Source organism: Nannobrachium achirus (assembly GCF_963921795.1).
Source record: "Nannobrachium achirus genome assembly, chromosome: 24".
NCBI lineage: Eukaryota > Metazoa > Chordata > Actinopteri > Myctophiformes > Myctophidae > Nannobrachium > Nannobrachium achirus.
The window spans coordinates 35,604,922-35,618,880 of record NC_137831.1 but is presented as its reverse complement, the minus strand read 5'-3'; the positions used below and the strand labels follow the sequence as shown (position 1 = coordinate 35,618,880).

The 13,959-nt window shown below is 42.1% G+C and overlaps 1 protein-coding gene across 1 annotated transcript; it reads right to left on the bottom strand.

Moving 5' to 3' along the window:
* Positions 1 to 212: 212 nt before the first annotated feature.
* LOC308280258 (uncharacterized protein) lies at positions 213 to 13,181 on the bottom strand (the record flags this gene model as incomplete). Its single annotated transcript, XM_080720519.1, has 6 exons — positions 13,025 to 13,181; positions 9,965 to 10,024; positions 9,142 to 9,307; positions 4,736 to 4,900; positions 1,749 to 1,898; positions 213 to 319 (listed from the first exon to the last, which is right to left on the bottom strand). The coding sequence occupies exons 1-6, from the start codon at positions 13,094 to 13,096 to the stop codon at positions 213 to 215; spliced, it is 720 nt and encodes a 239-aa protein (XP_080576645.1). The 5' UTR covers positions 13,097 to 13,181.
* Positions 13,182 to 13,959: the final 778 nt, after the last annotated feature.

Here is a 13,959-nt window from a genome sequence, read left to right as displayed (position 1 = left end):
AACACTCATCTTTTATATTCTTTAATTACAATCTAAAATATGATGCATGCAGGTCTTTAAGAGACACACACACACACACACACACACACACACACACACACACACACACACACACACACACACACACACACACACACACACACACACACACACACACACACACACACACACACACACACACACACACACCTGTTCTTCTTCACTGTTGATTATCACCAGATCTGCTCCTGCTGTCTTCTTACAATGTTCTCTGCTTTCCTCCCAGCTCTTCTCTTCAGTAGATCTGTAATAACAGCTGCATCCAAACTTCTGCCATCCACTGGGACACATTGGGACTAAATATCAAACAGAGTTAGTTTTTGTCATGAGTTTTCACTGACAATCAATTTAACACACATATATTATATAGTACTTGTCGAGCCTTTACATTTAGTTATTGTGTTAAATGTTGTTTCTGCACTTGTGTATTATATTTCATAAACACTAAACATTATCCTCTAACAGATATTTTCTGCTGCTCATCAAATTTCATGACACAAAGCTAAACACTGCCCTCAACATGACATGACATCATTTACCTTTCATTGCCTGCACTGACACTGAGAAAGGGATATTTCACTTTCTAGCCCCTTTCCTATTCAAACAATGATAGATTTATCAAAAATGTCCTGACTCATACTGCCCTCCTAATACGTGAGTTTATTTTTTTTAGTTTTAGTTTTTCGCCAATGACTTTTCATTTGTGTTTTATGAAAAATACAATACAGTATAACATTTCTACTACCTAGTACCACGCTCAGAGACTTTGTCATATTAGTACAGACAGTGAGTGCTCTAGAAGGTCATTTCATTTATGTCTACGTTTGTATTTAATAGTACAAACACCATATAATTTGGCAAATAGCAAATATAGCAGATCTAGCAAGCTCACCACATTGCAATGTGATATGTTATGAGCTTGTAGATCTGCAATTATTTTGCTTAATGTTCACCTACGGCATGCCCAAAATAGGGAAGCAAAGGCTCATCATGTAGTTAGGAAAAGTGCAATTTAGAAAACTTAAGTGCTGATAAACCAGCATTGATGAGCGTTTACTTACAATTTTAAATACTACATCCCTGAAGTCATCATCATCATAATCATAATCAGTAAGACGCCAGCGAGGTCGCGCAGAGGGCAAGGTCACGCAGGACAGAATTCATTAATTTATATCGGACCAGTTACCCATATATGGAGATCCCTGATACCCATGTATGGAGATCCATGTACAGTATATGGAGATATGGGCATATTGATTGGATCGGCGCTTCTACAAACTTTCATACAACTGTACATCGTGCAAGTACAGTAATGGCAGGGGAATCAGCTAAGAACATAGGCAAAATAGGCGAAAATCTGAGCTACCTGTGTGCAACAGTTGGAGTCTGTAGAACCGCATGCGTCTGTGCATGTCAGTATCTGTCTCTCAGTCCTTGTCCCCTTTCCTGGGAATATTGGTTGAATTGGCGGTTCACTGAAAAATGTGGTTTTGTACAACTGTACATCAGGGATCTCCATATATGGGCATGCAAGGGACTGAACGGAATGTGATGTCACAATGTCAACAATGTCACATCAGCTATAGACGTTACTGAAGGAAGGACGTACGGACAAGATGTGACGGCTCTCATAGTTTACTGCGACCTACGGTCGCAATAATACACAAATGAATTAATAGTCGTTCAAAAAAGATTGTAACCTCTCTCACCTGCGGCATCTTTCTTAAACTGTCTGAATTCACGTTCTAATTGCTGTTTCTCCACGGTCAGGTTGTAATATCTGGTCTGGTACAGGTTCCTCTCCAGGGTCATGTTGTCGTAGAGGTTCCTTTCTCGGTCGGATAGAGACTCGGAATTGCCTGAATGGAGCAAAAGAAGATGATGTTAGTTTTCACTGTTCATGCTAGCATCAGTGTTGAAAAGGACCTTTGAGAAGAAGAAGACAACTCTGGGCCAGTGGGCCTCATTCAGCAATGTCCTCTTACATTACTGTTATATTTTAACACATGGGATGCCTAATAATTATGTCTGGGAGTGGGAACCAGAGCACACGAGCGGAGTGGAGTGGGACGGAAAGCCGCTCCGCGCTCCAGGGGTCTATGGTACCGTTCACTCTTCGCTCATGTTGCATTTCAAATCGTATCCTTTGACTGGCTTAACTGACACAAGGTAGGCTACTTATTATAACATACTGTAGCCTAGCCTACTTGTGTGGATGATATAGATACATTTTGTGAAATCTTGATAAAGGGAATTCTCTGTCTCCTCTCCTCTACGCGGTGCTGACATGATGGCTGCGCTGCCCCAACTGTTTGTTGGCAACATGTGGCGCGCGGCCCCAACAGGATCGGCTAGGAGCGGAGGAGGTCGGCTCCGAAGCCGCTCAGACCCATTTGAAAAGTCGCTCGCTCACGCTCACGTCAAAAACGGCCCGCTCCGCTCCCCGCGCCGCTCGCGCTCCACTCCGCTCGTATGCTCTGCTGGGAACGTGATAACGATTCCCCCCGTGGGGTGCTGCGTCCCCATTATCACGTTCAGGGACGCCTGACAGTCAGTCGGTCAGGTTTCATGAATGTATGTAAATTGTAAATATAGACACTATTATGAGCTATTATTACTGTATATGCCAAAGAGACATTTTGAAAGCCGTTTCACCATGCAATGTAATTCAATAAGGAGACTATTTTTAGATTATCACCTTCTAATTAATGATGAAGAACTCTAGAAGGACTAATATATTGAAGAAATCTAATCTACCAGCTAAAGACAGTTTGAATAGGAAAGGGGCTAGAAAGTGAAATATCCCTTTCACAGTGTTGGTGCAGGCAATGAAAGGTAAATGTCATGTCATGATGAGACACAAGAGGGCAGTGTTTAGCTTTGTATCGTGAAATTTGATGAGCAGCAGAAAATATATGTTAGAGGATAACATTTAGGGTTTATGAAATATAATACACAAGTGCAGAAACAACATTTAATACAATAACTAAATGTATAGGTTTGACAAGTACTTTAAAGGACAACTTTGTTTTTTTACAACAAGGGTTCATATTTTAGATTGTAATTAGAGAAAAGAAAAAGTGAGTGTTAAAATGTTTTCATTTGCTTCATTCTATTGTTTTATCGCGTTTACGGTGCTAAAATGTGGGGCATGCGTACGCATGGGGGCATGCGTACAAGTGGCTAAATATGTCTTTTTAGACACAATAAGCCAGCAGTTTCTTTATTGCTATTTACAGTAACACTTCTAGCCCCCATACGTCACATCCAACCATGAAAGGTTGCGTTGTATCTTGGGAATGGGCTTATTCTGTCTAAAATGACATATTTATCCACTTGTACGCATGCCCCCAACCACTGAAATAAGAATCTCTAAAACAATAGAAAGAAGTAAATGAAATAATTTTAACAATCATCTTTTATATTCTTTAATTGCAATCTAAAATATGAAACCTTGTTGTAAAAAACTAAAGTTGTCCTTTAAATGTGTTAAATTGATTGTCAGAACAGTGAAAACCCATCACTAAAACTCAGTCTGATGTTTAGGCAAGTGTGTGTGTGTGTGTGTGTGTGCGTGTGTGCGTGCGTGCGTGCGTGCGTGCGTGCGTGCGTGCGTACGTGCGTGCGTGCGTGCGTGTTTGTGAGGCGTGGCTAAGACTAAATTGTGCTCCATTGCACAACTGTGTCGCATGGCGAAGATTGACGATCTACAAGATCCCAACAAGTGAAATCTGCAACTGAACTTGTTGTTTGGCAAGGGGCTGAACACAGATCATGTAATATCATCCAAGGTTATGATTGGGATGGACCACTTGTATTCTTTTTGCCCATGAATGTAAAAATCCAATCAAATTACTCAAAAACATACAGTATATATTTTATTAAAGGATATTCACATTTTAACAAACAAAATGCATGGACTGTGTTTTCTCTTATCTCTGTACAATACTCTCTTAAAATCTGTTCTCATATAAGAGGAAAGCAGAATAAGACAACTTGCTGAATCCCAGGTAAGAACACAATAAAACAAAATGCGAGTCAAGAACAAAATAAGAGAATATCTGTTCTCATATCGCTTCCTGAATTAGGCCCAATGTTCCTAGTAATGAGGTGTGTTCTACGTGAATAAGTCCCTACATAATTAAGTAGGCTACTAGCGAACCACACACTATTAATAGAGCAGTCTCGCGAGGCCAGACTGTTGCCTCTGCGATTTGGGCAAATGCTCCCGGCATACAGTTTGGCAAACGGATATAGAAACGATGAGTGCGAGATAAAGCGGATGTGACGCAACTGCCCCCTTGGTGCAGTAGCAATAACATGTCCTACTGCAAGCTTTATGTCTTCTTTCAACATTTCTGGGGGCATTATTTCGTCTTTCTCTGGTGTTATTGGTGTTACCTCCATGATGTTTTCAAACGTACACCCATAACAAGAATAGGCCACTCGAATGACTTTGTCTGAGCTATTATGTTTTCAATGGGACTACAGTTCAGTGCAGCATTGGCTACTTCCGATACTCGCCGTTCGGGAGCTGCCGTTCCAGACTCTATATAGCATTCGGAGATTGTGGAATAGTTGTCTGGCTACGCGAGACTATCAATAGAGAAGCATGGCAAGGTTCTTGTTTGAGACACAAGTGTCATTGTATTGTTGTGAGTGAATGAACATTGACCATTGACCATCTGATACTCACAGTCCACGACCCGGTCTACGGTTCTCACTGTGAATATAGAAAGCAGCAGCGCAAGAATCACTGCACACGTTCTGACGATGTCTCTCTGGATGGCGAGTTCTCTGTGGATGTTGCTCTCTCTCTGGATGTTGAGTTGTCTCAAGAGGAGGAGTTCTCTGGGGGAAGCTGGAGGATAATAAAAATACAATAGAGTTCAACTTGAATATGATCAGCTTCAATGTTTCATCAGAAAGAACACAGAGTGGTGAATAGTAAATTCAGCCTGAGTGAATACAGTATTCACTGATTTGGTGAAATGGACAAAAAAAAACATTTTCATCTTCAATTTATGCAGAAAAGTTGCCTGGTTCCAGCCCATAGACCCCGCCCACTCTCAGAATGGACTCTTTCTCTGGTCTGGAACTGAGTACATGAATCGGCAGTTTAGCAGCCAAAAACTTCGGCTGATCCAATGAGCGCGGGGGGTGGGGGTGGGTCTAACGAATGTCCAATCAGCGCAGCAGTTGAAACGATTTCAAACTAAGTTCACACACGACAGGCACACATACACACACACACGCGCACTGAGTTCACCAAGCTGTTAATGTTGATTACATGTTTCTGGTCGCAGTTCTGTGTGGAAGCAGTCACTGACACAGACAGAGACACACAGATAAATACACACACAGGCCGCGGCCGTGCACGATGTGTCGCGATCACTCGTGCGCGGTCGCGCGCATGCACGCTCGCAAAAAAGTCCCTCCCCCGTAAATCGTTTAGAATAGGGCACAGTTTCAGACTAAAGCGTGAGCTGAGTCTGAAATCAGGCTAGCAGAAAAGTCCACATGTACAACAACAGTGAACTGAACATAAACCTTACAAATAGCAATTGTGACTCACAAATGTGAGGGAACATGGGGGGGACCCAATAGCCGAGAGGTTAGTGCTCTAATGCCTGACTGCTAGTCCCGGGTTTGATTCCCAGCTGGTTGGAACAGTTGTGTCACTCCAATACTCTCTCTGTTTCCTGTTTCTCTAGTCTACGTGTACCCAGGAACAACTCACAGTAACTGTATGGCTCGCTAGCGAATGTGGTTGGTAGATGAAATATTTTATATTTTAAAATTAGACATTTTCAATTATTTAGATAAACAACCTAAAGGAATGTTAGCATAGTTCTTAGTGGACTGAAGGCAGACCTGCAAACCCATGAGAGCTGAGAAAGTTGACGAGTTGTGAAATATCAACCCCTTTTGGACAGTTCCTCGCATGTGTAGTGATACGCGGAAGCGGGGATTGAACCCGGGACTCCCACTCGCCAGTCCAACGCACAACCAGTCGTGCTAATAGGGCTGAGCCCGATTAGCAGGGCTGTTGTCGCTGGTTCATGGCTGATACTAACTGTGGGGGCTACAATCACCCCCCTGATCTTTGGAGCGCGCCCTCGCGCTTCACACTTCACGCCGCGGACCACCGCACGCGACGTGGACCTGTCCCTCACGCGAGGATACCACGCCCCTCACCCTGCCGACAACGCCAGATTGTAGTGATACGCGGAAGCGGGGATTGAACTCGGGACTCCCACTCGCCAGTCCAACGCACAACCAGTCGTGCTAATAGGGCTGAGCCCGATTAGCAGGGCTGTTGTCGCTGGTTCATGGCTGATACTAACTGTGGGGGCTACACATGGTTTGATAATCTAGCCTGGCAAATGTATAGCAGCCTATCAAGAGTCAAATATAATATATGATATTTGGTATTTGTGGCCTATATTACAGTTGAAACTTTTCTTATCTGTGTTATGTGTAAATTGTAGTCATGAACAATGTTTTATCAACATAAGAGCACCACAATTAGACATCTTCTAAGCATAATCAACACATGAAGGAAAACCTCAAAATCAACTTATGAAATCATGCAGGTCATGGTAATATTGTATGATGAATCATATGAAGTGCTTTTGGTCTGCGAAGCTACAGCCAAACAGAACTGACATCACACAGAGAGCTCAGTGGAAATGAGGTGCATGCATTCCGTTTTGAACCAATACAGGAACACTCACACGCGCGCGCACACGCACGCACGCACGCACGCACGCACGCACGCACGCACGCACGCACGCACGCACGCACGCACGCACGCACGCACGCACGCACGCACGCACGCACGCACGCACGCACGCACGCACGCACGCACGCACGCACGCACGCACGCACGCACGCACGCACGCACGCACGCACGCACGCACGCACGCACGCACGCACGCACGCACGCACGCACGCACGCACGCACGCACGCACGCACGCACGCACGCACGCACGCACGCACGCACGCACGCACGCACGCACGCACGCACGCACGCACGCACGCACGCACGCACGCACGCACGCACGCACGCACGCACGCACGCACGCACGCACGCACGCACACACACACACACACACACACACACACACACACACACACACACACACACACACACACACACACACACACACACACACACACACACACACACACACACACACACACACACACACACACACACACACACACACACACACACACACACACACACACACACACACACACACACACACACACACACACACACACACACACACACACACACACACACAGGAAGTGCCTTTGTCTATCTATACCAGGCTGCCTTGTAGTGACTGTCACTGGTTGCCCTAGTTACGGACACAAGATCGCTGCAAGCCTAGTCCTGTCACTTTTAGTACAAAACTGCTTGATCGCAATTTTAGATTTTTTTTCTTTTTTTAGATAATTGCAATTATTTATTGAGATAATTCTATTTATTTTGCATAATTGTTTCCTTGTTGAATAAAGTTTATACATTTTAAAACATTTTAAAAATATTGTGGAAATAAGCAGATGAATGAACTTGAAGCTATTTCTACAATTTGTTTAGCATTTTTAAAGTATTAATAGAAAGTTTTTTTTTTAGTTTTTGTTTATTCCCCTAAAAGTCAAACAGATTTGTTTTAATTTAAATTGTTCGATGTTGAATGCAAAATAATTTAAATCATCAATTAAAATGACAGGGCTGTGACAGCCCTATGCACGCCCAGGCATTTTAGAATGTCTCCCCAGCACAGATACTCGACCACAGCCATAACTGAAGCTGAAATGCATGCAAAAATACAGGCATAGCTATAGCAGGTTCCGTTGACAGGCCTTTCAAGGGGTCAGAATTCTTAGGATTTCTCTATTAATAGTATCATATACTTTAACTAATATATATATATATATATAGTTATTTACACTTGTGTCAACTGGGACTGAGGTCCCTTATGTTCTACATTGAAGGGGGAAACCCAACAATCAAATACATGTGCCCGCTGCTGCTATAAAATAAAATAAATAAATACACAATAAATGCAAAGGCAGTAACATGAACAGAGAAGATAAACAAGCTTATTGCCTTTCAAGGGGTCAGAATTCTTAGGGTTTCTCTATTAATAGTATCATATACTTTAACTAATATATATATATATCGTTATTTACACTTGTGTCAACTGGGACTGAGGTCCCTTATGTTCTACATTGAAGGGGGAAACCCAACAATCAAATACATGTGCCCGCTGCTGCTATAAAATAAAATAAATAAATACACAATAAATGCAAAGGCAGTAACATGAACAGAGAAGATAAACAAGCTTATTCTTCGCAGGTTAGTCTCTGTAAATTAAGACCCAAAGAGGACATGATGACATTGGCTGGTGGTTGGTGCTAACTTTGTTCCCCTACTGCTACATATCAAATAAAGTCTCACAAAAGCCCCAAAAAAATAACTGATGAATGAAACAAATGTCACATCATGAAATGAAAGGGTATTTTGATTAATTCAACATGATGGCATGCGTCTCCTGTAGCCAGAACTACTGCTTTAGAACGGGTACACATCATTGTGTATCATTATTTTATGCTTTAACTATTGAAAAATAGCAGATATACAAGCTCACAGCGCGGCACCGAGTGCCGTCATTTTCACTTAACTGGAGCTCAGTTAGTCTATTTTTGAGAGACTATTATGTCAGTGGTAATCAAAACCTTTCATGTGAAGGACCCACAAAATGATATGTATTTGGCCACGGACCCCCATCTCGAAATATTTAGTTCCAGGGACCACCCAGAAGCAAAATTTGAGTTACAAATGTTTGCTTCGAAAATGCATATTCAAAGATTTGCACACATTTTCACGACTTTTTCAAAAATAGCAGATCTAGAAGCCCGCAGCGCGGCACTCGGTGCCGCGCTGTGAGCTTGTAAATCTGCTATTTTTCACTGGTTAAAGCATTCAATAATTCTAGGCCTAAATGGGTTAAATATTGTGTGCCAAGCTGCTGTAGTATTGATGTGAGAGGAGACAGAAACATTGTAGGAGTGTTAGTGTGTACCTTGATCCTGTGAGCCAGAGCCTTGCTCTCTCAGACTGTCTGCTCCTTCATGAATGTCCTCCAGGTTCTCCTCCTCTCCTCTCTCCTCCTGCCTCTCCCTCCTGACTCCTCCACCAGACCTCACACGTGTTGATGTGCCTGGCTTGTCAGAAGGATCTGTAGACATCTTAATGAACCACACAAACAAAGCACCTCAAGTTCATTCTAGTTCTAGTTCGTGTTCTAGTTCTAGTTCCCCTGTTCTGGAGCCCGACATAATAAGTGAACATTTGGTGAAAATAGCAGATCTACAAGCTGACATCCTATTGCAATGCAAAACATTCTGAGCTTGTAGAGTGATTATTTACGCCAGGGGTCTTCAACGTTTTCAGGCCAAGGACCCCTTAGTTGAGAGAGAGATGAAGCAGGGACCCCCACAACCTGTTCATAGATTCTATATAGTTTCATTTTTTGACAGCACAATCGTCAGTGTATTTTGGATTCATGTCAATACGTGTTTTCAGTTATTGAACTACTTGAACTGCATGTCAATACTTAATAAACTTGATCTTTCACTCTGTACTTAGTCTGCTCTTTTCCCCCTCTACACCAAAGCTCTTTGTTAAAAATAGCCGATCTACAAGCTCACAGAGCTTGTAGATCGGCTATTTTTGGCTAAGGTTCTCAGAATATTGACACTAAGGTTCAAGTTGTCAATATAAAAAGGAGTAACTCTGAGGACCCCCTAGGGGTCCCGGACCCCTGTTGAAGATCCATGATTTACGCTATTTGATGTACAACTCAGTCTTGGATTGAAGTGGTTAGAAAATATTGTCTTACTCACTTTGTCCGATAGCTGTGTTGTCCTACATTGGGCTTCACTGTTGCAGAAAGTTCTCTGACTCTGTCAAACCAAAGCAAGTACTTTTAGACGTATGGTACTTGCATGCATGTGCACACAGACCACACCAATTCAGTGCAGGGGGAAAAAACAAACAATAGACCCTTAACCACAGAATGTACGGGCAAACGTGGTGTTGACGTGACAAACAGAGCTGTGGCTTTCAGATGTGTGAAATGCTGGGCTCAACTGCTGCTAAAAAAAATAAGAATAAGTAAAATGTTGTTGTGTTCATGATATGTTATTGTTTATTTATAAGATAATAACTAGCAATCAATATATGATGTTAATTGAATTTAAAAATAACAGTGAACATCATGGGTAGTTAATGTGGTCAATAACACCTTTTGGCTCAATGCAGGCAACAGAGTGAGTTAAACACAGCTCCCCTCTTCCTGCTGTTATATTCATTTCCTGCAGCAGAAACACTGTATTGTGGTGAGCATACATCACTCCAGTTATCATCATAGATCAGATTGCATACAGTGTGTTACATGTAGGTCATTGTGTACCTGCACTGACGGTGGATCTCCTAGCCCAAGCTTTATTAAAGTAATTACACAGGATCTGCTTGTGGAAATATATTCAACAGTTAATTCTAAAATATGTATTGTGCAGAGTGCACAATACAAAACATCCATTCAAACGTGTTAAAACTGTTAATAGACAAGAACCTAAAGTGTTCATAAAAAAACAATAGGTTCCTAAGTCACAGAACACATCACTGTATTTACTATCAAGCAGTGAGCGAAAAATCTGTTCTACAGCACAGCTTTTTCTTTCTCTCTTTCTTTCCTCATTTATAAAACACTATTCAACACTATTATACAGTACTATAATGATCTGGATATGAGTTCATTACAGGGAAGACCCGAGTGGCACTTTTCTTATGCTTCATAATCTCCCCCCCCCCCCCCCCCCCCCCCATGACAGCAAAGAAGCTAACAGACTTTATGAATGCCCTGTAGAATAGAATCATCAAGGGCTCATCCACCTGAAACATGGCTATAGCTTCCTTAAACAGAAGAGGCTCTGCTGACACACCATTTCAGTATTTAAAATCTAATCTAGCACGTGACTATAATAGTGTTTATAAGGCCTCATTCTGTATTCCAAAAATGACACTGACATCGGGTGATCACAACTAAAAACCTTTAGATCATAACTCTAAACCTGGTAGGAGGCAAAACAAGATACTCTGATGGCAGGGCCCTGCATAGACTTTTAGGAGGGAAGATACCCTGCACTTGAGCTGCACAATATATTGTATCGTATTGTTATCAAGATATGAACATGAGCAATATCAGTGTCGCGAAAGGAAACAATATCGTGATATATCGCCTTGGGCAATATACCGTCCATATCGTTGCCTTTTGCCACACTTAATATCAAATATCAAAATAACAAGTGTGGGAACCCAATAGCACCTAAAATCAATCAGTCAATCAAAATCATTTGAGTGATATTGACTCATTGTTATGCTGTTTTTTTGAATAGTGCTTAGTTTTCACTCTTGCAACACTTATTAAAATGTGAAATCTGTACGGTAATATCGTATATCGTATCGATATTGAAATAGTTGGCATGAATACCGTGATATGAAATTTTGTCCATATCGTGCCACTCTACCCTGCACACTCCTTTAGGAGGGCAGATAACCTTATGGCAGGGCCCTGCACACACCTTTAGGAACATAAGGAGACTAATGTTCAGCCACAAAGCCCTGATCTACCAACCCCTGATCACCCCAAGCCACCCCTAGAAATATGGATGATAATCCCTAAGAATTTTGACTGATTAACCTACAGTACCAACTCTAGCAAGTTTGCACTTTTGGGAGCACGTAATGGATGCAATAGTAGTTTTAGCCATGTTCTCAGAGCAGCCTTCACACCTCTCATACCCACTCACACAAGAAATAAATACTGAGAATCTGTGCTTTCTTAGATGTGTTACATACTGGCATCATACTATGAAGACTTTTGCGTAAAAACTGTCCAGTTCTTCTAGGTAAAACCACAGACAGACAGACAGACAGACAGACAGACAGACAGACAGACAGACAGACAGACAGACAGACAGACAGACAGACAGACAGACAGACACACACACAGAGAGAAAGAGAGAGAAACAGGATGTTTGCTTTTTTCTTTCTTTCTTTCTTTTTTGCAGCAGTGGAGCGTTAGAATGTTGTTGCACAATAGATGTGTCATCGTCACACATTGACCGCAGGTCTTTATGTCTTTGAGATCATTTTACAGAAAATCATAGGTTGTTGTACTCTTTTACTGCAAATGCTTGCTGAATCAATATTCATCGTTCTTAGTAATACATTTCAAAAGTCTCTTCTACTTTATGTGCATTGTTATATATGTTAACTAGTAAATGTTTTACTTTAATACCGTCTTACACAGTATATTGTGTTCAATGGAAAACATGCTGTGCACATGGATCAAACATATTGTGTACAGACCTTGTGACAGTGCAACGGTAGCAGACCTTCTGTAAGTGCAGCCATGGATGAATTAAGAGAAGTGGATGAGAGATAAAAACATGGCCACCCATTTCAATGAATCCCTCGGTGCAGCTGTAAGAGGGGGGCACACACACACACACACACACACACACACACACACACACACACACACACACACACACACACACACACACACACACACACACACACACACACACACACACACACACACACACACACACACACACACACACACACACACACACACACACACACACACACAAGAAAGAAATCTATGTAGCCGACAGGACACATATTGCCATCTATACTCAACGGGCCCTATAGGAAAGCTGGGGACACTGCAGGACAGAGGGCCCAATATGAGGGTCCTTTTATAGTTTGAGGGGCTCTCATATTTGAATGTTTTACCCCCTTCTTCTCCCCAATTTACACTAGGTGTAATACCAATTGATTCCTCCTCACACACATGTCTGTGTTGTCACTGCTGTTGTATCCTATTGACTCACCTGCCAGTGAGGAGCCTCCACCAGGAGGATGTAGAGCCTTCGTTCTACTCCTCCCGCCCAACACTCCCTCATGACAGGTGCCAACCGAGGAACCGGTCAGCGGTGCCGGGGTTACAACCCAGGGACCCCTGGACACTGTCCCCATTGGCCTGGACCATGACCTGATAAATAAGGCAAAACATAACACTGTTGTTTACAACACACTGTAGAGGCTATCAAAGTATCAATGTTTCTCAAACTCTCTATCGTTTTATTCCATATCATGTCCTGGTGTGACCTTTGCTTCTACATGTAGGCTACACTGAGCTGAGAGCAACAACTCTCTCTGTGTTTCTGGTTTGACATAAAAAAGAGAAATATGTAAACAGACAAATGTGTCCATGGCCAGGCTGGCCCATGTCAGTTGTAAATGTTTGATGAAAAATGTTCTTTTCTTCATGTCATGTGAGATTAAAGCACTTACTGTACTGATAAAACCCCCAATTATTTGATATACCATTTTCCAGGTTTTCTTCAGAATAGGTAGGGCAGTGATTTAAATCATGCATAAAGGCTATCATTTCAAAATGTGTTATCTCTCACAATGCTATACAGTAGCTACAGTATACAGTATGGCACATTAGGAGTACACTAGGCCTTTATAGGATACATTCAGGGCTGATGTCTACCTCGCCTTGTCCACCTGCTGGCGAGTGCAGTTTATAAAACCTTACTTCTAAACAAAGCATAATAAACATAATGTTATTCAGGATGGCTTTGTTTTTTGGTTTCTACCAAAACCAAGTGCCACATTCATTCAGACAAAACGTTATGCCAATCAAGAAGACATTAGACATTAGCACTGAATACAAATGAGCTTGTACAAACAGTTAACATCTCGCCTGAAGGCAAACTCCATGATCGTAATAGTACTGCATATATATTATATTGTTATT